At 39.6% G+C, this 26606-nt stretch overlaps 1 protein-coding gene across 3 annotated transcripts in view; it reads left to right on the top strand.

Moving 5' to 3' along the window:
• Positions 1-26606, top strand: part of LOC146684876 (deoxynucleoside triphosphate triphosphohydrolase SAMHD1-like) — a 32558-nt gene that overhangs the window by 417 nt on the left and 5535 nt on the right. Inside the window, exons 2-9 of one of the 3 annotated variants that reach the window (XM_085443556.1) lie at positions 5687-5795; positions 7405-7441; positions 7714-7777; positions 8193-8237; positions 8392-8478; positions 8857-9017; positions 9288-9460; positions 9863-9939. In XM_085443556.1, coding sequence (XP_085299682.1) covers positions 5687-5795; positions 7405-7441; positions 7714-7777; positions 8193-8237; positions 8392-8478; positions 8857-9017; positions 9288-9460; positions 9863-9939 — 753 coding nt within the window. The remainder of the gene's footprint in view (positions 1-5686; positions 5796-7404; positions 7442-7713; positions 7778-8192; positions 8238-8391; positions 8479-8856; positions 9018-9287; positions 9461-9862; positions 9940-26606) is intronic. The other 2 variants (XM_085443557.1, XM_085443558.1) reach the window with 2 other exon arrangements.

Genomic DNA, 26606 nt, shown 5'->3' with positions numbered 1-26606 from the left:
ACTTGCTTCATTTTCCAAGAAAAGGAATCCAAAATATTTATGTGAATGGATATTTTTTGGACACCAAATGCGCTTAGGTGGATGAATTTGGTTATTTTCAGATCTGACCAATCAGACCACTGGATTTGGCAACAAGTTTGTTCGTAGCTCAAAACATGCAGTGGTACTGAATATACAATGATATGTAAATAGTAAAATAACTATTTACCTTGGAGACACAGCTAGATGCTGCTTCAGGTCATTTAGCTCATTAAATGTGGTCCCAATTTTGGCAACAAGAGCTCAAAGTGCCCTACTAACATCCTGAAATCCTGAATCATCAGCATTTGCATTTTCTGTTGTACAGTTCATTTGCTGTTATAGTGTTCTTTTTATGGATAAAAAGTGTCTTTTTTGTTTCAAAATAGCTGATAACTATTCGCTTATAGCTGCCAACATCTGCGAACAACTATAGTTCTATAAAGTTGTTCTATATAGTGTGTAACTGTTAATATAGAGCGTTATTAAATTTATTGCTAATGCAATCATATGTCACATTGACATCCCTGGAAATTTTAGATGGTACTTGTCGACCCCTGATTTAAACAGTTTTTAACTCTCAGTGATGCTGCAGTGTTCGTTTGACTTTGGGATATGAAGCCGGCGGTGTTTTGGACCCAGATTACAAGACATTTATACAGCCGTATTTCGCGCATGACTATGAAAGGCGGAAGAGGAAGTAGTTCCTTTGAATGAAGACAATCCGAATGTTATAGTTTCTTTCCACTGTGTTCCTATTAATGACAAACTACAAATTTACCCTAAATTACTAAAAATATCGATATTTTAATGTGAGAATCGATTCTAGAACATAAATGACTGGTATTGGAGGAATCGATATTTCAGGATCGAGCCACACATCACTAGTGTTTTGTACGTGTTTTGGAGTTTATACGTGCTTCTGAGTTTGTATGTGCTTCTGAGTTTTTACGTGTTTTGGAGTTTTTATGCATTTTGGTGTTTTTGCATGCTTCGGAGTTTGAATGTGCTTTGGAGTTTTTATGTGCTTTGTCTCTAGGGGCCACTGTAAATATACTTTTATTTATTTACTCCACATAAAATGTAATAAATAAATCTTATAATACAAAAAACAACTATTTACATTTCAACTTTTAACTATTTAAATTTTCAGCTTTTTCCTTTTAAACAAATTTAAACTGAAACAACACAAAACACTGCAAACCACAACACAATTAAATATAAATTAAAATATGAAAACAAAAAGAAGATGCACATTCTCTGTCATATGGGCCTGCATGAATAAACTTTCTGAATCTTTTATCATCCGCAACTGAAAATAGTTGTGGATGATTACTATACCTTTCTAATGTGATGTCGTTGTCCCTGGCTCTCTTTCTCGGTCTCTCCCTCCCGGTGCGCCTTATGTATGAATTCTGGTTGTGCTTACTGACCTTGAACTGATTTGGTCCACGGCGCTCAAAAATCTGTCAAAAAATGTTTTAGTACGACTTTGGTAACTACGAAGCCGCACTGCTTGATGGATTGTCGGAGCATTACAGCTGCCGTAGTCAGGAGCCTCGTGGAGTAATCTGGATCCAAAAGTCTGTATGCTTCATGTCCCAAAGTCAAACGAAAGAAAACAGATCCGTTCATCAACAGTGCGCCTTATAATCCGGTGCGCCTTATGGTCCAAAAAATACGGTAAATTGCTTTTCTTTCCCAACGAACACTGCAGCATCACTGAGAGTTAAAAACTGTCTAATTCATCTTTAATAAAATGATCAGCGTTGCTGCCTTACTAGGCGTAACAATTAAGTTTAACATCCAGGTATCCATGAAAACAGAATTTATTAAATTCAACAGAGTTAGCTAACTTCCTGCTAACTTCTAACTAATTTCCAGCTAAACATGATATACCATGTTCTGACTAAGAGATTTTTGAATAAATTAAAACGTACAGCTCTGCTATCACTTCCAACATAAATAAGAACAAAAACTAAACAGCAGTGATGTTTGTAGAGTTACTGAAGTTGGACTAGCTGGTATATAATAATGTGCTATGTGATCGCTAGCGACAAAGCTATGTTAGTGTGATCCACACAGAAATGTGGTCACAATTGTGAGTTAAGTGTCGTGATATATGGAGATTATTTTGCATGTTTTATTTTGCTGGTTTATTGGTGTAATTTAAAGCCACAATGTCATGTAAGTTCCCTGGCAGGACTGACCAGGCGAACGGCAGCGTGTCTCCTGTGCTCACTTTCTCTCCTGTTTTACAGGTCAGTAACGTGGTCAAAAACATAAAGAAATACACAGCTGGACACTGTGATACTTAAACTTTCATGACATAAGACGGGTCTGTGATATGTGATGTATTATACTGTCGCTATGTGAGCTACTTTAGCTCTGTAAAATGTTATAGCTAGGCTATATGCCTGGGTAACGCTAGCAAGCTGTTGCAACTGCGTATAATACTCCATATAATAATAAGAAGCACCAACCCAGTTAGGTTTACAGTTCCTGATAAACTTGTAGCTTTGTGTTCATGACAAATGTTTTGTATAACGCGTGTGTAAAGTGTTCTGAGCCCGCCTGAAGTCATGTGTAAACTTGCTGTTTCAGTGTTAGAATCTAACTGGTCTGAAAAGGACATATGAAGCGAGAGCGCTAATAAGAGTACGGCCAACAAAAATGCTGGCAAGGAAAGTAGTGCAGTAATGTTGAAAGTAGAGTTTCCTTTCTATGATGAGACACTACCATGATGATGTGAATTATTTTGTTTATCTCATTTATGGGAAAAGAGGTGTAGTTGTCATTTGTTTCATTCATTTAAACCCTTTGTTGTTTTATGCCAGTAGTGTGGACTAATATTGAAATGTACTGGTGGAAAACAAGCCATGTGAGGGAATGAGCAGTTATTGTGAAATTGAGTTAACGAAAGAGTGGAGCAGATATGCTTGTGTTGTATGAATAAATTCTGGCAAGACTGACCAGGCGAACGGCAGCGTGTCTCCTGTGCTCACTTTCTCTCCTGTTTTACAGGATCGTAATCTGGCTACGCGCCCATCATAGTGGGGCCTGTAACATTAGCATAACATAAACACAGTGAAGCTGGAGGATGAATACTTTTTTCCCACCTGATAAAGTTAACTGGAGGGTTCCTGATGGTTAGGGACAAATGCATGCAGGATGCTGTAAATGGGCCTAGTTACAAACAAATAAGTTGTTTAATTAAAATAATCTCTGTGCACTGTTGTTGTTTCTTTAAAAGACATATTTGGCTGCATTGCAGAAAAAGTGAGTGAGTGTGTGTGGGAAGGTGGGTCCTGTTGTTGTTGTTCGGAGCTGGAGGGGAATGGACTGGAGGATTCTCCTGTGGGTTAACAGTCCATTTTCCTGTGCCTTTTCAATTAACCGTGGTGAAATCAAAACGTCTGGTGCTTGAGAGCATTTGTGAACGTTACAATATTGTCCAATTAAAAAAAATTACATTTATTAATCATAAATTGGCCTGCACCTGTCATAGATGTCTACATGACATCCAAAAAAATTACCCATTCCAAAGTTGAAATGTTGAACGTCTTATTGACATCCAGGTTGGGGCGTGGTTGAATGCCCAAATTGTAGACCAAGTTTGGGCGTCATACAGATGTCCAGAATTGGTCATGGAATGACAAACCTAATATACAGTGGGGCAAAAAAGTATTTAGTCAGCCACCGATTGCGCAAGTTCCCCCACTTAAAATGATGACAGAGGTCAGTAATTTGCACCAGAGGTACACTTCAACTGTGAGAGACAGAATGTGAAAAAAAAAAAAATCCATGAATTCACATGGTAGGATTTGTAAAGAATTTATTCGTAAATCAGGGTGGAAAATAAGTATTTGGTCAATAACAAAAATACAACTCAATACTTTGTAACATAACCTTTGTTGGCAATAACAGAGGTCAAACGTTTACTATAGGTCTTTACCAGGTTTGCACACACAGTAGCTGGTATTTTGGCCCATTCCTCCATGCAGATCTTCTCGAGAGCAGTGATGTTTTGGGGCTGTCGCCGAGCAACACGGACTTTCAACTCCCGCCACAGATTTTCTATGAGGTTGAGGCCTGGAGACTGGCTAGGCCCCTCCAGGACTTTCAAATGCTTCTTACGGAGCCACTCCTTCGTTGCCCGGGCGGTGTGTTTTGGATCATTGTCATGTTGGAAGACCCAGCCTCGTTTCATCTTCAAAGTTCTCACTGATGGAAGGAGGTTTTGGCTCAAAATCTCACGATACATGGCCCCATTCATTCTGTCCTTAACACGGATCAGTCGTCCTGTCCCCTTGGCAGAAAAACAGCCCCATAGCATGATGTTTCCACCCCCATGCTTCACAGTAGGTATGGTGTTCTTGGGATGCAACTCAGTATTCTTCGTCCTCCAAACACGACGAGTTGAGTTTATACCAAAAAGTTCTACTTTGGTTTCATCTGACCACATGACATTCTCCCAATCCTCTGCTGTATCATCCATGTGCTCTCTGGCAAACTTCAGACGGGCCTGGACGTGCACTGGCTTCAGCAGCGGAACACGTCTGGCACTGCGGGATTTGATTCCCTGCCGTTGTAGTGTGTTACTGATGGTGACCTTTGTTACTTTGGTCCCAGCTCTCTGCAGGTCATTCGCCAGGTCCCCCCGTGTGGTTCTGGGATCTTTGCTCACCGTTCTCATGATCATTTTGACCCCACGGGATGAGATCTTGCGTGGAGCCCCAGATCGTGGGAGATTATCAGTGGTCTTGTATGTCTTCCATTTTCTGATGATTGCTCCCACAGTTGATTTTTTCACACCAAGCTGCTTGCCTATTGTAGATTCACTCTTCCCAGTCTGGTGCAGGTCTACAATACTTTTCCTGGTGTCCTTCGAAAGCTCTTTGGTCTTGGCCATGGTGGAGTTTGGAGTCTGACTGTTTGAGGCTGTGGACAGGTGTCTTTTATACAGATGACGAGTTCAAACAGGTGCCATTCATACAGGTAACGAGTGGGGGACAGAAAAGCGTCTTACAGAAGACGTTACAGGTCTGTGAGAGCCAGAGATTTTCCATGTTTGAGGTGACCAAATACTTATTTTCCACCCTGATTTACGAATAAATTCTTTACAAATCCTACCATGTGAATTCATGGATTTGTTTTTCACATTCTGTCTCTCACAGTTGACGTGTACCTCTGGTGCAAATTACTGACCTCTGTCATCATTTTAGGTGGGGGAACTTGCACAATCGGTGGCTGACTAAATACTTTTTTGCCCCACTGTAGACATGAGCTGCATGTCTATCCAGTGTCCAATGTTTAATGGGAATGTACTGGTGCATTACACAGCCTTACATTTTCAGACTTTGCTTATGTTAACATGCATCTTATTTTATCCTCTACCCTTTATCTAAAACACTGACCTGCAAAGACGCACACTCTTCCACTTTTAATTTCAGTGTTATTCTACTAGCTATTTATTTATAATGAGGCCTGCAATGCACCGTAAGTTTCCTTGATTTCTATCAGATTAGTGTAAATTTCCTTCTGTGCCCAGAGACAGTCAAATATACTAGGTAGACATATTCAGTTGTATATTTGATTTTGATAAATATATCCTCTGCACCACCCAGTTTCTGCTGCAGCTGTTCATTAAATCTCTTCAATCTTGCAGCTTCCCTTCATGATGGGTCGTTACAAATGGCTTGTTAAGGTGCTGTCAGTGGGTGCAGAGTGTAAGGGTGAGGACCCAAATGAACACAAGATGACACCTTCAACAAAACGTGAGTCTTAAATATGGATATGAACAGAAAGCCTACAATTACAGAGTCTTGAAAGTGTAACACGCCCCAAGCAAGAGGGCGGCCGACAGATTATGTCTGATTCTGAAAAAACAGATAAATGATGAGATGGACGATAGGTAGTGTTTCCCCCTCTCTCGCTTCTGCCAGAACTTTATTTATACACATTCATGTGTTCACAACAGGTTGCAAAAACCTCTTAATCTCTCTGTCTCACATTCCCAAAGCCCAAAATCGGAATAAATTAAAATAATATAAACAAAAATCTAAACAATCATCTCTGTTGTTTGTTACTAAGAGCTTTAATTCACACTCTTTTCCCCACACATAGTTTGATAAAGCAAACATTCCAGTACTGTAACATATACTAATGGCATATCTGTATAGTGGAAATCTCCACATTAACATTGCAGAACAATCAGGATTATTATAGGTTATTACACTAACTTTAGACAATAACAGTGACAACACATCAAACTGTCTCTGCGAACACATTAACTGAAATATACAGGAGCCATTGTGTAATTTTGTTACAAGAGGGTGCCTTAAGTTTAGAAAACAACAAAGCCGACGGCTACTCCAGCATGCGGCGAGCTAAGCTAGCTCCTACTTTCTCGCGAACACGTTTCAATGAGCAAAACAAACAAATATAGATCTCAGCAAAACAAACTGCTACCCTTACATGGTATGTAAATTATGTGGACCACATGTGTGGCCTTATTACTTACTAACATGAAAAAAACATAAATGATGAGATGGACGACAGGTAGCGTGTTTCCCTCTCTCGCTTCTGCCAGATCTGACAACAAGCAGTAGCGTCACACTAAACTGTCTCACTAGGGCAGAAGTGCCCCCTTGTGGCGTAACTAGGGATCACACCACATGTTGGGTCTCCAACAAAAATCACAAAATTAAGGCCCTTCCTTAACAAAACTACACCTAAAAATGTGCAAAAATTAAATCACATAATGTGACCACACATTACAGTGTGTCACAAAAGCAACTAACCAATAACTCGCACTAAAAAGCAAAGAACATCACATTGCTGAACTCCATGCGTCATTTGTAAATGAGCAAGGTTATTGTTTCTATTCTTTGCTTTAATCAGAACCACAATTTTTTTTCCTAACCTTAACCAGGTTGTTTTCAGTGTCTAACCGAAAGTAGCTTAAAGTTTCAAGATTCTTTATTTGCCATTTGTGCATAAACCAGCAGTCAAGGCACACTGAAATTCTTGTGCAGAACTCCCAGTCATAGTAAGCATGTTAGAAAAAATTGACAAAAATAAACAAGACAATGCAATACTAATATAAATTATATTTTGTACCCCCTTTAAAAGAGGGGCGGCAGTATATACACAAGAGTCCTGTTATATTTCAGATATTGAACAGTAACCTGCAAGTAGTTTTGTACTTGTGGGATAAACACAAGCGTTACCAGACAAAGCTGCATTATTGTACAGCACATGAGAACACACTGTGACAATGTTTTATGGTTTGTTGTTAGACATGACAGCAAGAAAAAAATATCATAATAAACTACTTGTCATAACAGATAATCAGTAGTGATTCTTTTCCCCTTTGCTACCCAGAACACGCACAGCTGATCACAGCTGATCCCTCATCCAGGTAAGTAAATCCCAAAAGGTTGATTCTGTTCATCTGGACATACCAGTTTCAGTAGGAGAAACGATTCACTTCCAGTCTCTGAAAAAGTCACTTGAATGAGTGACAAAATGTTTCTCACACTGAAGAAATGTGAAGGTTGAATAGAACCAACCTTTTAGGGGACTGCTGATAATGCTCTTATAGCAAAGTATCTACTGATAAACCAATTTGCATTTTCTACCATTTTGTTCAATATTTTTCTGTTATGCTTCTTCTTGTTTTTTACTCATTAGGACTCCTGATGAAAAAAATAAACAGTGTATTCAGAAGCCATACTACTACTTTAAAGACTACTGGGTGAGACACTTTGTATTATCTTTTGTTTCTGAGTACAAGACAAGACTTGCCAATAGGATGGGCAGAATCTGCCTGCAGCACTAAAGGACTCCATGAGAGCATCAGCTCTATCAAATATCAAAAATATTCAAAAGGACAAGGATAAAATATCAGTTAGATTTCCTCGTGGGAAAATACATTCTTTCATTTAAAATTTTCATTTGGGATGAAAGACACGAACGTCATTCAAAGTAAATCATTTGTTAATCGCAAGAAAAACCCTGAGAAATTAATTCCAATCTCCCACTCAAAGATGATAACACAGTATCACTTTCCATGCACTGTTTGTTCTTCTTTTATGCATCTCCATAAGACAACTTTGGCTGTCTAATATGTCATTTTTGTGCTGTTGTCCCTGGTGTGCCTGGTGTCCAAGATGAATAAAGTCAACCAAAAGCCGTGCAAAACACCACCCTTTGAGGTACTACTTTATTTCATTGTAGTAGATATAGAGATTACTATGTAAAAAGTAATATGATAGAAGTTGCAATTAAACATTATATATATTGTATAACTCTGTCATTTTGGTTTTGTACCTGGTTGTTGTCTTGGTTTTACTAATCAACTTTGTGTAGATAAACCAACCTGACAAGGATGACGATGACACCAACCCTGGCACTTGCAAAATTGCAGTCCAGGAGAACAGCAAAGATTTAAGAAAGGTGATTTAACTTGACTCTTGGTGTTTATCTCACAATAACCGGTTAATTGAAAAAAAATATTCTTATAATCTGGTACAGTATTGAAAATATTCAAAAGGACTGTAACTGTCCATGTAAAATAAAATATCCTTTAAATTTCCTCTTGGGAAAATACCTTATTTTTATTTAAACAAGTTGCCATTGCCACAGTAAAAGGCATGATACTAGAAGATCCTTAGCCTAGCATCAGCCTCAATGCTTACATACCACTGTTTGAAAAACATTAAGTTATATATAAAAGGACTGAGACCTGCTACCTGTTCTTGGGTAAGAGCTGGAAATCGTTTAATTCTTTTTAGTCTTCTTTTGATTGTCGTCTTGTTCTTTTTCTTCACAAAGGTGTTTAATGATCCCATCCATGGCCACATTGAGTTACACCCAGTTCTTGTCAAAATTATAAACACCCCTGAGTTCCAGAGACTACGAAACATCAAGCAAGTTGGTGGGGTGTATTTTGTTTATCCAGGAGCATCCCACAACCGCTTTGAACACTCAATTGGGTATGTCCATGGGTTTGCACACATGTAACAAAATTCCAAAACAAGGGACAGACTGGTTTATTGATTGATTGATTGACTGATAATATTTTATATAGCCCAAAGGAGATTTTTTTGATATACTTTAGATCTGATGTGTTTTCAAAGTATTACTTTTTTTTTTTTTTTTTTTTACTATTTTTAGCAGTGTAGCAATGTACCAACTGAAAACAATTAATCCAATGCACTAAAGAGTATGTGTATGTGTGTGTGTTCTACCTTTATTCTTTAAAGGGTGGCACATTTAGCAGGTGAGCTTGCAAAAGCTCTGAAGGTAAAGCAGTTGGAGCAGATCAAGGCACTGGAGGAGTTGAAGGATTTAGAGAAGTTAGATGAGTTGAAGGAATCACTCATCAGTGAACAAGATGTCCTCTGTGTGCAGATTGCCGGTCTTTGTCATGACCTAGGTAAGTAATACAAATATTTTATGTATCACAAGTATTATGTTGCAGATGGTCATCATAAGGTGTGATTAAACATGAAACTAAAATGAAACTATCCCCATGTCAAGTATTATGTTGACCTTGACCACTGATGTGACTAGGAATAAAGTCTAAACAGGATGAACATTTAATAGGATAAAATATGATATACACTATACAACAGATGTTTCTCATCTTAATAAAATAAATGCTATCTACGTTTCAGTGTTATACAATATTTCCTTTTAACTAGAAGCTGTTCACTGCACTGCATTCCCATCTATACAAGTACCTGTCTATACTAGTCAGTGTGCAATGACTAATAATAAGTTATCACAAATCACCCTATTGTTCAAATAATTTATATATTTATTTTTTCATATAAAGGGCACGGGCCCTTTTCTCATCTTTTTGATCGGATGTTTATGCCTGAAGCAGACAAAGAAGACAATGGGAAATGGGAGGTAAGTAAATAATAATTGAAAAGGCATAAATAAATTAAACTACAGTAAAAAGTGATCCGAACTTTAGGGGCAATTGATTTTAAACTTTGTAGGAGTACCTGTTCCCCAGTCTTATGGTTCTTATGTTTCTGTTTGACCCGTTAGTTAATATAATGTCTGAGATTCTCTTTAGCTTTTACCTGCTACTCAGTGTTTAACCCTTTAAGACCTACCATCGAACCACGGCTGCCAGAGCTTTTAGTCAAGTCAGTCAAGTCAAGTTTATTTATAAAGCACATTTAACAACAACCAAGGCTGACCAAAGTGCTGTACAATAAAATCCAAATATAAAATACAATAAAACACAAGTACATAAAACACCTCACTGATAAAACAATAAGTTAAAACAGTAAGTTAAACCTTGCTAAAAGCCAATGAGAAGAGGTGAGTTTTAAGAGCAGTTTTAAAAATTCCTAGGCTTGTGGAGAATCTGATGTGAGGAGGTAAACTGTTCCACAGTCTGGGTGCAGCCACAGCAAAAGCCCTCTCTCCCCTAGTCTTTAATCTGTACCTGGGAACATCTAAAAGCATCAGGTCTGCTGACCTCAAAGATCTCCTGGGGCGTTAAATGCTAAGAAGCTCTGCCAGGTAAGGAGGTGCAGTACCGTTAAGAACCTTAAAAACCAGCAGTAAAATTTTAAAATCAATCCTAAAAGCAACTGGGAGCCGGTGGAAAGAGCAGAGGACCGGAGTGATGTGGTCTCTCTTTTTGGAACCAGTCAGCATGTGAGCAGCAGCGTTCTGCACCAGTTGGAGGCGATGCAGACAGGAACGATCTAAACCAGCATAAAGGGAGTTACAGTAGTCCAGCCGTGATGTAATAAAAGCATGGACCACCCTTTCTAGATTGTTCCTGCACAGGTAGGACTTGACTTTAGCTAAAATCCGTAGATGATAAAAAGATCCCTTGACTACAGAGCTGATTTGTTTATCAAATTTAAAAGCACTGTCAAAAGTAACACCGAGGCTCTTAATGGAGGAAGTACATTTGGAAGTTAGGGGTCCCATAAAATCAAAGGAAAGGTTGGGGTCTTTAGGAAGCCCAAACACAATGACTTCAGTTTTACTTTCATTTACTTTCACTTAAGAGCCATCCAAGTCTTAATGTCAGACAGACAGAAGAATAACGGCTGCAGAGAGTCCTTACAGTCTAACCTCAGAGGGAGGTAGATCTGAATGTCATCAGCAAAGGTGTGGAAGGACACATTATGTTTGCGCAGCACATCGCCCAGAGGGAGCAAATACAGAGTAAACAGCAGGGGGCCTAGAATGGACCCCTGAGGTACACCACAAGTTAAAGGAGCTCTGGGAGATGACAGTTCACCGAGGTGAACAGAAAAACTCCTGTTATCCAGGTAGGACTAGAAAAACTTTAAGACAGTACCTTTCAAACCGACACAGTGTTATATATTATATTATATTTTTACATACTGTAGTGCCATTTTTGGGAGCATTTCAAGTTGCTGTACACCAAAACAACCATTATAGCCCAAATTTTAATAATATGTATGCATTAAGTGCATAGTAATTACATAAATTGCAAAAAAGTGCAATAAACTACAAAAAAATTGAAAATCGTTTTGGTTTTTTTTTAACATCTATTTCTAGTTAGAGAATTTTAAGAGGCTTATCCCTCAAAACTGTAAATACAAAAAAGTTGCACAAAATAGTTTCCCACCACAGGAAATTTATTTTGAGTGTCTTCATAGTTTTATTTTTGAAATTCACCAATTTTTATATACTGCAGGAAAAACGAAAATAAATATTAAAATGCAAATTTGCAAAAAGAAAATAGTATATGCATCAAAATAAACTATTTCCAGCAGTGCAATTTGACTTCTAAGCATCCCAGAAATGACACAGAAAGTCATGAAGTCAAACATAACTTTTAAAAACACCAGTATAGGCTCATGAGGCCCTGATGGTAAAAAAAAAAAAAACTACATTTCCGCAAAATGACATCACTTCCGGTTTCGGCCAGGTCATGGCGGATATGCGATAGTTCGCGCTGATGGACATAGGAAGTGTTACGGACAGCTGATCAGATCAGCAAAGCTTGTTTCTGGAATATTATGTTTTTGTTGCTGCAAGTGCTTTTTATGTAGTTTTTTCAAAGCTATATGTGGAAGGAAACCGTTACCTAGGACAAACTGATGGCATAAGATATAAGTAAAATTTCTCCGGTTTCATATACAAAAAAAATTATTGCTAGCTTACATGGTTGCAGTGCTACCGGGATTTAAAAATAGTTAAGCAAAACGCAGCGTGCCCGCTCCGACTGGCTTTAAAGGGTTAAGGCTTAGATTTTTGTTTTGGTTTTTTTATTGCATTCTTAGATTCTTGTTTGAAACCTTTATCACTTTACTATGGTAGAGTCTATTTTCTCATTATTATGGTGAGTTTCAGTTTTGTCTTCACTTTGTTATTCCTGCCTCCCCAGTGTTCTTCTTTTACCTTGTTAAGTGTGTGTCTTTTCTCTATTATTTCCTGTTTTACTATGATAGTTAGATAGATGGGTGATAGTATCTCTTGTGCGTTGCTTTGAGTTTAACTTCCCCTATGAGTGTCTTGATTGTCTGTTTTGCCAAGCTTTCTCTACTTCCCTAATCTCCCTTCTTCTATAAACTAAGATGATGCAGGGTCTCCTGATCAAACGCTAACTATATGCTCTACAGTCGTGGCCAAAAGTTTTGAGAATCACATAAATATTGGAAATTTGCACTGAAGCACCGCAGCAATTTCCTAATGTTGTAAACCTGCTCAACATTTGGCAATAAAACCCTTTCTGATTCTGATTCTGATTTGAAAAAGTTGCTTCTTAAGTTTTTATAATAGCAATTTGCATATACTCCAGAATGTTATGAAGAGTGATCAGATGAATTGCATAGTCCTTCTTTGCCATGAAAATTAACTTAATCCCAAAAATACCTTTCCATTGCATTTCATTGCTGTCATTCAAGGACCTGCTGAGATCATCCCAGTAATCGTCTTGTTAACTCAGGTGAGAATGTTGAGGAGCACAAGGCTGGAGATCATTATGTCAGACTGATTGGGTTAGAATGGCAGACTTGATATGTTAAAAGGAGGGTGATGCTTGAAATCATTGTTCTTCCATTGTTAACCATGGTGACCTGCAAAGAAAAGCGTGCAGCCATCGTTGCGTTGCATAAAAATGGCTTCACACGCAAGGATATTGTGGCTACTAGTGATGGCCCGCTTGAAGCTGACGCTACGGTGCATGTGTCAAAAAAATTAACACACTGCTTCAGAAGCACTGTGTTGAAGCTTGATTCGTTTGGCGACGTCCGAAGCTTCATTTAGAGCCTAACTGCTTCGGCGTCTGATTCAATGGTTTATAAGGAAATGAATCATTCGTGGGATTTGTGGTGTTTTGATGGTGACAGATAGCGAACCACTGATCATTCCACTGAGAGATTTGAAGCCAGCGAGGAATAGACAGGGAAGAAGTCTCATCATGATGAGTAAAGTTTATCTTGCCTGGCTGGGCAGCTCTCTGAGTGCTCAGCACCCCCATATCTCTGATCCTAGAATTGCCCCTGCTGTAGCGTGAGCAATCATAATGAAGCAGTTGGTTTTATTTTGGGGATTCAAGCTGCTCTTCATATTTTTGGCCACCAGATGTCACCAGAGAGGACTGTGTTGAAAAGTTTTGAGTAATGAACCGTTTTTCAATACAAGCTTCAGTGCTTCAGAAAGCTTCATTTGGCCATCACTAGTGGCTACTAAGATTGCACCTAAATCAACAATTTATAGGATCATCAAGAACTTCAAGGAAAGAGGTTCAATTCTTGTTAAAAAGGCTTCAGGGCGTCCAAGAAAGTCCAGCAAGCGCCAGGATCATCTCCTAAAGAGGATTCAGCTGCGGGATCGGAGTGCCACCAGTGCAGAGCTTGCTCACAAATGGCAGCAGGCAGGTGTGAGCGCATCTGCATGCACAGTGAGGCGAAGACTTTTGGAAGATGGCCTCTTGTCAAGAAGGGCAGCAAAGAAGCCACTTCTCTCCCAAAAAAACATCAGGCACAGATTGATCTTCTGCAGAAAGTTTGTTGAATGGACTGCTGAGGACTGGGGCAAAGTCATAGTCTCCAATGAAGCCTCTTTACGATTGTTTGGGGCATCTGGAAAAAGGCTTGTCCAGAGAAGAAAAGGTGAGCGCTACCATCAGTCCTGTGTCATGACAACAGTAAAGCATCCTGAGAACATTCATGTGTGGGGTTGCTTTTCATCCAAGGATGAATTTTGCCCCAAAAAACATCCATGAATAAAGAATGGTACCAAAGCACCCTCCAACAACAACTTCTTTCAACAATCCAACAACAGTTTGGTGAAGAACAATGCATTTTCCAGCACGATGGAGCACCGTGCCATGAGGCAAAGGTGATAACTAAGTGGCTCGGGGACCAAAACCAAAACGTTGAAATTTTTGGTCCATGTCCTGGAAACTTCCCAGATCTTAATCCCATTGAGAACTTGTGGTCAATCCTCAAGAGGCAGGTGGACAAACAAAAACCCATTACTTCTGACAAACTCCAAGAAGTGATTATGAAAGAATGGGTTGCGATCAGTTAGGATTTGGCCCAGAAGTTAATTGAGAGGTTGCCCAGTCAAATACAGAGGTCCTGAAAAAGAAGGGCCAACACTGCAAATACTGACTCTTTGCGTAAATGTCATGTAATTGTCGATAAAAGCCTTTGAAGTATGAAGTGCTTGTAATTATATTTCAGTACATCACAGAAACAACTGAAACAAAGATCTAAAAGCAGTTTAGCAGCAAACTTTGTGAAAACTAATATTTGTGTCATTCTCAAAACTTTTGGCCACGACTGTATAGTTAGGGCTGGATCAGGTGACCCTACACCCTCGCTGAATCTGGTACAATGCAGCTAGGCTAGTGGTGGCTTCCCATGATGCACTGAATGTTTCTTCTTCATTCACCTAATTCGCTATGTCTTTATACACCACTCTGCATTTAATCATTGCTATTAATCCCTGGCTCTCTTGCAAAGTGGATCTTTTGCCCTGTCTTCCTCCCCTCACCCCAAAACCGGTTGCAGCAGATGGCTGCCCTATCTGAGCCTGGTTCTGACAGAGATTTCTTCCTATTAATCCCTTAGAGCAGGGGTGTCAAACTCAATTGCACAGGGGGCCAAACCTCAAGGCACACTTTAGGTCGCGGGCCAAACAAGATAAACATTTATTGAACACACTAAAATGATTATTTTTAAACATAAATATGAATTAAAAATAGACAGGAATATTATTCCAGAATAAATAAACTTAAAAAAATAAACTGTAAATATTTTGCTCTTCATAAATATATATCCTGTCAAAATTATGCTAGTTAGAAATATGAACATGCTGCCAAAAAAATGAAAATAAATGAAAGCATACACAAGTTTGGAGCTGCATGTAGACGGAGCTGGGCTTTGCTTCAGGAATGGAACTAATAAACTGTGCGGGCCATTCAGTGTCGTACTTTGCCTTGAGTGTCCCATTACAGTGCAGCTCCATCTGAATCTGCACAGGTGCAGTTTTCACGTAAATGGGTTGTGAAGCAGCTCGAAATTCTCTTTTTGTGCTTCAAAGTCACCAAAGCGCTGAGTAAAATCAGTGCGCTCAGTTTATCAGCAAAGTGCGCATTTGGGAACACTGTTGCGCTGACGTGGTTCAACATTACTTGGCAACAGGGAAAGAGAGGCAAGTTGCACTGGTGCATTTGTGACTGCTTCACTTGAAATGCCTTCACCACATCATACATGCCATGTTCATGAACTGACAGATTTCCCTGCTGAGCTCAAAAACTCAATTGAGAACTTTTCCCCAACTCAGCCAACGGACCTCTGTATGATAAGGAATGTCGGCATTCTCTGAATCTATTTCCTGCATAAAATACTGAAATTGACGGTGATTTAAACCTTTAGTTTGGATAAAATTTACGGTTTGCGTCACGGTGCATGCTCCATTTTTAGCATTTTAATTTTCTTCTATAACTTTTAATTTCTATTGTATTAGCTATATCCTTCTTGTTTTTAATTAATTAAAAATGTTTTCTTGGGAGAAAAAAATAAATAAACTCAATTTAACTGAATTCAAGGAAGCCATGATACAGTGATGTCTCTCCTGTGAGTTGTGTGTTCTTTGCCCCATTTTATTTTTTTTGACTTTGTTTGTTGCACCTTTTGGTGCTTTTTTAAATCCACATTACACAGCAAATCCAGCATGTCCAAATTAACACTGTCGGATTTGATTTCAACACTATTAAAGTGTCTATATGGGTCCACACCAGAGAGTGTTAATTTAACTCTTTTTGGAGAGTTGGTATGTTAACTCTGATTTAGTGTTAAACACCAAATCTGTCTGGAGTTGATAATTTAACACTTGGTGTTAAGAGTTTATATATGAACTCTCAAAGAGTATTTTAGTTTAACTACGTAAGAGTTATCTTCTAATTCATACTAAAAAGTGGGAATTTTACTGTTCTGAACTTCTAGAAATTTATTTTGGAAATAAACATTTACTAAAAAGACGCAACGGTTTTTGAAAAACATTTATTCTGAACTGTGCACCACAATTTCAAAACATTTTCTGAAAGATGTAACAGTATACATGTTCTCACTTTCATTAGAATTTTGTTTATCAAAAGGTCTGACATAGATGAGCTGGTAAATGCAAATAACAGCATTCTCATCACTTATTTCTTCAATACAATATGCATGTCCTTCATTCATCCCTTTGTGGAACTTCAACGCACTTCTGCTCTCCCCCATAATCCATCTTCACAAGCATATCCTGTGCGGAGATTGAATAAAAATTAGTTGACACTAATTAATGGCACAAATAATCCAGTAAACAATTGGAGCACAGTGAAAAAAAAAAAAAAAAAAAGGAATCCTCTTTGAGCCATTACTTGTGTAAAGTATTTTCCCAAAAGACAAGGACACAGGCAACAGGTAATACTGAACTAAATGTAAAACCTCAAACTTTTTCATTTTTACTTAAACCATGTGCACGAAACTCTGGAGGGATCTATGCTAACGTAGAATCCAGTCAGGATGTCTGCTACTGCTGTTTGCTCGTTTTTTGTTTTTTTTATGGGCGATCATTTTCAGGCTTCAAGTAGCACCATTATACCAACATTTCACATTCTAGACATTGTTTTAGGTGTATTTGACCAAAGGTTTGACTGAAAATTCACATGCAAGCTTTTTTCAAGGCTGTGGTATTTGCCCACAAACAATACCTTTCAGCTAGCTAAAACAGAATATTATGCTATGACCAAGCAACATGGCTAATGCCTGATCTGATATCCTCGTGTTGGTGTTGTTCCCAGATCATCATACTAAATGTTGTCCCAGGATCAACATTGCAAGTGACCAATCAGAATGTCGTGACGTCATACTTTTGCGACTTCGGGAAAAACCGCCGTAAAACAAAAAACTGTACTTAAGCTGCGAGAAACCGCCTCTGTCCGCCGATCAACGGACCCTGACCCTAACCGTAACTCTTTAATAAACAGTAAGCAGAATTGATATTGTCCTTGCAACATTGGAATTGCACGAATGCACGAATGGCTCGCAAAAGAATAACGTCACAACAATGTCACTTGCAATGTTGAACCTGGAACAACATTTTAATGATGATTTGGGAACAACACCAACACGAGGATATCAGATCATCCCTGTTGGTGTCATAGCCCCTCTAGGAGTTCAGAGTTAAGAGGTCAAGAGTTAATGTTTCCATTGTAACACCTCCAGATTTGACATAGAAACACTCATTTTTAACACTCGATTTTAACTACTATCATTTTACACCTCAGAGTTACATGAAAAGAATGTGACTCTACTTAGAGTAAAATTAACTCTACTTTTGCAAGAAGACTATTAACACCAAAACATTTAACACTTTTGAATTTGCTGTGTACCTTTATAATCAAAGGTACTGGTTTTATTTTGTGTCCAGTCTGTTTTTGGGTCGACTCTTAAACTAAAACATAAAACTCAAGTCCCAGGTCTTACTCTCAGGTTGTTTTATAATAACCCTTTGTCTGGACCCTGTGGTGTAAGGGTGCTTTTAATGCTATTTTGATGCTCTTAAGGGTGCAGGGTTGAGGTTGGGTTTAACACAAATCAAATCTTACCGTATCACTGAAAAAGTAATGGAAATGGACTACAATTTATATTGTGGCTTTTCTGACCCAACAGCACTTCACATTACAAGCTGTTTTTCTGTTCAGTGCAAAAACTCAAATAAGCCCAGGTAGAAATAAATACAGAGTAAATATACCTACAATATGAAATTATAGCTACACTGTAAACCCAAAGAAGTTTGCAGAATTTAAAGAAAATTAAGCCAACTGATTGCCTTAAATTTAAGTTGATGAATTTAAAAGTTGAAGGTTATCAGAACTCTAATATTTTGATTACATTTGAAATGTACCTTTTGACTAAAATGAAAGTAAAATATTTAATAACTATATTCAAAAATATTTAGTAACTAGAACTAAAGTTTTTATTTATTTCTCCAATGGGAACTAGCTGACATAACTTAAAAGGACTGAGTGCAACAGTCACTTTTTCAGTTCAGCAAAACTCAGTATTTATTGTTCACTTTTGTAATCCTATTCAATTAAAGAAAAGTCAAAGATCTGAATATTGAAAACTCAAAAACATGTTACACAAAACGTAAACAATTTGAGGCAACAGACTGCCTCAATCACATTGAGTACTGCTAATTTTAAAAGCTTAAGTACATTTCTCCAGTTCAGTATTTTCTTGACCTCCACCCAAAACACACTGCACTGTTAATATTTAAGAAATAAAATAAGATAAGACTTTATTGATCCCACAACGGGGAAATTTTTGCATCACCTCAGCTCAAGTACAGATATATGAAGGAAATACAAAAATTCAATTAAGTACAATCAATGAAAAAAAGTAAGATAATACACTATATACAATGGTAGCATACACAGTATGTGATTATGGATATAGTTGGAAATATGGAAGACATAAACTATTTAGCTTGGAAGGTCATGGAAGGTCCATTATGCATGAAGTGGTGACCGTGGATGTTCGCAGTGTCCAGTGACTTATGACATCGTGATTGAGGAGTTATAGATTCTAACTGCTGTTGGGATGAATGATCTGCGAAAGCGCTCCTTCCTGCAGCGAGGGTGTTTCAGTCTCTGACTAAAGGAGCTGCTCAGCCCACTCACATACTCATGCAGTGGGTGATGTGGGTTGTTCATGATGGATGTCAGCTTTACTAACATCCTCCCCTCCCCTCACCAACCACCTCCACAGACTCCAGGGGACATCCCAGCACGGAGCTAGACCTCCGCACCAGTTTGTCAATTCTGCTCCTGTCCCTGTCCGTGCATCCACTCCCCCAGCAGGCCACTGCATAGAAAAGGGCAGATGCTACCACAGTGTCATAGAATGTCCTTAACAGAGTCCTGCAGACTCTGAAGGACCTCAGTCTCCTCAGCAGGTGGAGTCGACTCTGGCCCTTCTTATACAGGACGTCTGTAATTGTAGTCTAGTCCAGTTTATTGTTGAGGTGAACACCCAGGTACTTATAAGAGTCCACTATCTCAATGTCTTTCCCTTGGATGTTCACCGGTGTTGTAGGGGGTGACTTCCTCCTGAAGTCTATGATCATCTCCTTTGTCTTGCCAGCGTTGATTTGGAGTACGTTGGTCTCACACCAGCCAACAAAGTCACTGATGACCCCCCTGTATTCCTGATCATTCCCGTCTGATACGCATCCAGTGATGGCTGTATCATCTGAGAACTTCTGTATATGGCAATCAGCCGAATTATAACAGAAGTCTGAAGTGTAAAGGCTGAACAGGAAAGGTGAGAGAACCGTGCCCTGTGGTGCCCCCGTGCTGCAGATTACCACCTCGGACACACAGTCATGGAGCCTCACATACTGTGGTCTGTTGGTAAGGTAGTCGATGGTCCATGCAGTCAGCTTTTTGCCTACTCCGGCTCCCTCCAGCTTCCCTCTCAGTAGTGCAGGTTGGATGGTGTTGAAAGCACTGGAGAAGTCAAAAAACATGATCCTCACAGTGCTCCCCGCCTGCTCTAAGTGAGAGAGGGATCGGTGTACCAGGTAGATGACAGCGTCATCCACCCCAATTCCAGAACGGTAGGCGAACTGCAGGGGGTCCAACACTGAGCCCACCAGTGGCTGAAGGTGGTGCAGGATGAGCCTTTCCATGGTCTTCATCAGATGAGAAGTCAAGGCAACAGGCCTGAAGTGGTTGGGCTCCCTGGAGTGTGCGATTTTTGGCACCGGAACCACACAGGAAGTCTTCCACAGTTCAGGAACCCTCTCCAGACTCAGGCTCAGGTTGAAGATGTACAGGGCCACCTGACAGAGCTGGTCTGCACAGTCCCTGAGCAGTCTGGAGCAGATTCCATCCGGACCTGCTGCCTTCCTTGCCTTCGTCCTCTTGAGCTGATTTCTCACCTGATCAGCTGTGAAGTAGATATGAGGCTGGGCTGGAGTGGGGGGTGGGGGTCGCTTTGTTGTGGATAGGGGTGAAGCAGGGTTGTGGTGAGAGGAGAGCTCAGGTGACAATGGCATTACTAAAATAAGTAATTTTAAAAAGAATATCAGATGCTAAGGACGACATGATGTGTACTTTTGAATGTCTCAATAGCAGATTTGATTAATTACACCATGAACTGTTAAACTCTTAAATGTTAAATTCTAAAATGTACATATACCACTGTCCTTCTTCTAGTCCAGTTATTTCAACAACAAACGAAAACAAATAACAAAAAACAAAACAGATACTGTGCTCTGATACAGTTTACCAGCACCCAGACTACTGTACTCTGAATAAACACAATGTTATGTGCCTTAGTAATAATTGTGATCAAAGGTGTAGTGAATAGATGACTACAAGCAGTATTACTTCTTGGGAGACCTCCAGACACTTTGAAGACATTTACAGGCTGATAATGAACTGGGTCATTCTCATGGATTACTATAACGAGGGCCACAGCATCATCTATGATCTGGTTTATCAGAATTGACGGCTGTCAATTTTGTCATGGACGCTACTGGACATGCTCTGTTTGAACCCCTTGGAGCTCTGAGTACACTTACATTGGAGAAGTAAAAAAATGAAATACAGCAAAACTACTCAGTTAAATTAATTTTGAAACTGACTATGATTAAGTAATTGTTATGGCTCTCTTCTATACAGTTATATTTGTTCCTCCATTTAAATGTAAGGGATACTTCAAGTTTTGTCCAGCCAGTATCTTTGCTCTGGTGAGAACAAGAATCTATGTTGCTCATTAAAGTGACTAAGGTGGCTAGCCCATTTGGATTCTGGTAATTAGACATTCTTGCAAAAGACAAACAAGGATTCTGACTTTGAAAAGGCAGATGTGCAGCAATATCCAAGTGACTTCTTGAGTCTCACCTGACTGCTGGTTTCCCCAACAACAGTACGTTATCATAATTACTGAAAATCGACAAACAATGGGCTGTGAGGACCGTTTCTTGATCATTAATATGGCCAATTGTCATGACTATTGATCAACAACCATGCACTGACAGTCACTGCCGTCTTAACAAAAGTACAGGTAACATTTAAAATCTTAAATACACTTTAGAAATGAAATTTATTCAACAGTGTTTCAAACCACTAACTTCATACTTCCACACCTTTATTAATTTTACTTGCCTGGAGGTGTCTCTCCCCCCCCAACCAAATGAAATATAATTTTATAATTAATTATAAATATAATAGTTGGTGTAATTAAAACATTTAACACTTGAAATAGTTAGATTTAGAATGATTGTCTTATCCACAATAATAGAATGCACTTTAGGATATGATGTTTGAAAGCTAACACTGCTGTATCACTCATACTTGCCAACCTTGAATTAGGGAGACATTCAAAAGTGAAGGGGGTAGGTATACATATACGTATACATACACATATACAAAAAAATTGAATTTTACAGTGTTTATTTATTTAAAATTATTTATTTAAAGTAATGGCCTGTAAATGGCCTGTATTTATATAGCGCTTTACTAGTCCCTAAGGACCCCAAAGCGCTTTACATATCCAGTCATCCACCCATTCACGCACCCATTCACACACTGGTGATGGCAAGCTACATTGTAGCCACAGCCACCCTAGGGCGCACTGACAGAGGCGAGGCTGCTGGACACTGGCGCCACCGGGCCCTCTGACCACCACCAGTAGGCAACGGGTGAAGTGTCCTGCCCAAGGACACAACGACCGAGACTGTCCAAGCCGGGGCTCGAACTGGCAACTTTCCAATTACAAGGTAAACTCCCAACTCTTGAGCCACAATCACCCCAAGTAAGTTAAATGTCACCGTTATTACTGTCCCCCAGCCACGGCTGTCCAAATTCAGAGGTTGCATCCACCTGAGGACCCAGCCTTCGTGGTCTAAGTGGGCCGGTTCCTCTGACAGCCGGGTAGGCCGGAAGTGAGCGACTGTGACGGTGTAGCCTTCAGAATTACGCCACGAGCTCTCTCGGTGGAGTGAAACTGCGTCTGCTCCATGCTATCTAAATATAACCGGATGCTGGCGTAAATTCTCGACCATCTCACACTTCTGTTTAATCACCGGTTGGGGTGAGAGAAGGAAGACAGGATAAAAGACATGCTGTGAAAGAGAGACAGAGGTTAATAACAGATATGATTCAATGCAGAGAGGTCTATTAACACAGTGAGTGAGAAAGGTGACTGGAAAGGAAAAACTAAATGCATCATGGGAATCCCCGGCAGCCTACATCTATTGCAGCATAACTAAGGGAGGATTCAGGGTCACCTGGTCCAGCCCTAACTATATGCTTTAGCAAAAAGGAAAGTTTTAAGCCTCATCTTGAAGGTAGAGATAGTGGCTGTCTCCCGAATCCAAACTGGAAGCTGGTTCCACAGAAGAGGGGCCTGAAAACTGAAGGCTCTCCCTCCCATTCTACTTTTAAATACTCTAGGAAAAACAAGTAAGCCTGCAGTGCGAGAGCGAAGTGCTCTAATAGGGTGACATGGTACTACAAGGTCATTAAGATAAGATGGGGCCTGATTATTTAAGACCTTGTATGTGAGGAGCAGGATTTTGAATTCAATTCTGGATTTAACAGGAAGCCAATGAAGGGAAGCCAAAACAGGAGAAAAATGCTCTCTCTTTCTAGTCCCTATCAGTACTCTTGCTGCAGCGTTTTGGATTAACTGAAGGCTTTTCAGTGAGTTTTTTGGACATCCTGATAATAATGAATTGCAGTAGTCCAGCCTGGAAATAATAAATGCATGAACTAGTTTTTCTGCGTCACTCTGAGAGAGGATATTTCTAACTTTAGAGATGTTGCGCAAATGGAAGAAAGCAGTCTTACATATTTGTTTAATATGTGCGTTGAAGGACATGTCCTGGTCAAAAATGACTCCAAGGTTCCTCACTGCGTTACTGGAGGCCAAGGTAATGCCAATGTAAGAATCTGGTTAGATACCATATTTCTAAGATTTTCAGGGCCGAGTACAATAACCTCAGTTTTATCTGAATTAAGAAGCAGATAGTTAGCAGCTATCCAGGTCTTTATGTCTTTAAGACATTCCTGCAGTTTAACTAGTCGGTGTGTGTTATCTGGCTTCATAGATAGATAGAGCTGGGTGTCATCAGCATAGCAGTGAAAATGTATGCTATGTCTTCTAATGATGCTGCCTAGGGGAAGCATGTATAGTGTAAACAGAATTGGTCCTAGCACCGAACCCTGTGGAACTCCATAATTAACCTCAGTGTGTGAAGAGGACTCTCCATTTACATGTACAAATTGGAGTATGATACAAACCACTGCAGCGCAGTACCTGTAATACCTACAGCATGTTCTAATTGCTGTAATAGGATATTATGGTCAACAGTATCAAATGCTGCACTGAGGTCTAGCAGGACAAGCACAGAGATGAGTCCACTGTCAGAGGCCATAAAAAGATCATTTGTAACCTTCACTAAAGCTGTTTCTGTGCTGTGATGAGCTCTGAAACCTGACTGAAACTCTTCAAATAAACCATTCCTCTGCAGATGATCTGTTAGCTGTTTGACAACTACTCTTTCAAGGATTTTTGATATGAAAGGAAGGATGGAGATTGGCCTATAATTAGATAAGACTGCTGGGTCTAGAGATGGCTTTTTGAGTAAAGGTTTAACTACAGCCAGCTTGAAGGCCTGTGGTACATAGCCGATCATTAGAGATAGGTTGATCATATTTAAGATTAAAGAATTAATTAATGGCAGGACTTTGCAGTTTTGTAGGAATGGGGTCTAAAAGACACGTTGATGGTTTGGAGGAAGTAATTTTTGAAGTTAACTCAGAAAGATCAATTGGAGAAAAAGAGTCTAACTTAACATCAATGGTACTAAAAGTAGCTGTAGATAATAATACATCTGTGGGATGATTATTGGTATTTTTTTCTCTAATGATAAAAATTTTATTTGTGAAGAAGTTCATGAACTCATTACTACTTAACGTTAAAGGGATGGTTGGCTCAATAGAGCTCTGACTTTTTGTCAGCCTGGCTACAGTGCTGAAGAGAAACCTGGGTTTTTTTTTTTGCATCTTTTACATTTTGAGAGAAGCCAATTGAGTCTAATAACAGATCAAATGCCATGTTGAGGCTGTCATTTTTAGCATCTACATGGATGTTAAAATCACCCACAATAATTATTTTATCTGAGCTGAGAACTAAATAAGATAAAAAGGCTGAGAAATCAGAGAGAAACTCTGTAAGGCCCAGGTGGACGATAGATGATAACAAGTAAGACTGGTTTCTGAGTTTTACAGCTGGGGTGGACAAGGCTAAGCATCAGTATTTCAAATGAATTAGAAGTCTGTCTTGGTACTTTGTTAATTAATAGGCTGGTGTGAAAAATTGCTGCCACACCGCCCCCTCAGCCTGTGCTTCGAGATTTCTGGTAGTTAGAATGACTCGGGGGTGTTGATTCATTTAAACTAACATAATCATCCTGTTGCAACCAGGTTTCTGTAAGGCAGAGTAAATCGATTTGTTGATCAATTATTAAGTCATGTACTAACAGAGACTTGGAGGAGAGAGACCTAATATTTAATAATCCACATTTCACTGTTTTACTCTTTGGTTCAGATGTGGATACTGTATTGTTCTTTCTTTGTGATTGTTTATGTTTAAGTTGTTTATTGCTGGTTTTTAGTTTGTTTTTTGTCTTTTTGGGAGCTGACACAGTGTCTATGGAGATGGATTTTTGGGGGGGTAGCAGGAGGAGAGAAGCTGCAGAGAGGCGTGTAAGACTGCAACTCTGCTTCCTGGTCCCAACTCTGGATAGTCATATTTTGGGGGGTTTAATAAATTTGTCCATATTTCCAGAAATGAGAGCTGCTCCATCCTGTCACGGTCCGCTGTGACAGACCGTGTGGAGAGTGCATGGAGGACTCAGGTGCAGACAAAAGTGACACGGGAGTGAACTTTAAACAAAAGCGAGCCTTTTATTGTGGCTGGTAACGCAAGAGAAACAAACCAGAATAAGGGCAGCACAAAAGCAATAACTAAACAGAAACCTAAACTGGGAATGAACTAAGGTAAGGCTATGATTTAGAATACAAAGGTCTGGGCATGGAAACACGGAGGGTGGGAACACAGACGACGCGACACAGACTGTATGAAACACAGAGACTAAATACACATGAGGGATGATCAGGGGAAGTGGATGCACACGGGGAACACAGGTGACACTGATAATCATAACAAGACACGGCAGGAGTGAACGTAACACTGATGGGAGATGGGCAAAGTAAAACAGGAAGTACACAGAGGTTCAAACAGGAGGAGAGAGAGCACGGGGAGAACGCAGACATAACGGGCTGGGGAAAACATAGAATAAAACACAAAGAGAGACGAGGGCTCATAAATACACAGAGGGGCACACAGGGGGTAAGAGTCACGAAGGGAAAACACATAAGGAACAACGTAACAGATCAACCCAGGAAGCATGGCCTAAATAAAGAACAAAATACAAAAATACATGAAAACTAAGAATACTGGGCCCACATGGCCCAGGACCATGACACCATCCAAAGTGGGATGGATGCCGTCTCTCCTAACAAGACCAGGTTTTCTCCAGAAGGTTTGCCAATTATCTATGAAGCCCACATCGTTTCTGGGACACCACTCAGACAGCCAGGAATTTAAGGAGAACATGCGGCTAAACATGTCACTCCTGGTCTGATTGGGGAGGGGACCAGAGAAAACTACAGAGTCCGACATTGTTTTGACAAAGTTGCACACCGATTCAATATTGATTTTAGTGACCTCCGTTTGGCGTAACCGGGTGTCATTACTGCCTACGTGAATTATGATTTTACTGAATTTACGTTTACCCTTAGCCAGCAGTTTTAAATTTCCTTCAATGTCTCCTGCTCTGGCCCCTGGAAGACAATTGACTATGGTTGCCGGTGTCTCTAGCTTCACATGTCTGAGAACAGAATCACCAATTACCAGAGTTTGAACCCCGGCGGGTGTGTCGCCGAGTGGGGAAAAACAGTTGGACACATGAAAAGGTTGGTGGTGTACCTGGGGCTT

This window comes from Copadichromis virginalis, linkage group LG20 (genome assembly GCF_057382275.1).
Source record: "Copadichromis virginalis isolate Kocher_CV1m ecotype Utaka linkage group LG20, C_Virginalis_male_GT1.1, whole genome shotgun sequence".
Lineage (NCBI taxonomy): Eukaryota > Metazoa > Chordata > Actinopteri > Cichliformes > Cichlidae > Copadichromis > Copadichromis virginalis.
The sequence above is the reverse complement of the archived record's forward strand: the minus strand, read 5'-3'. Positions and strand labels throughout refer to the sequence as shown.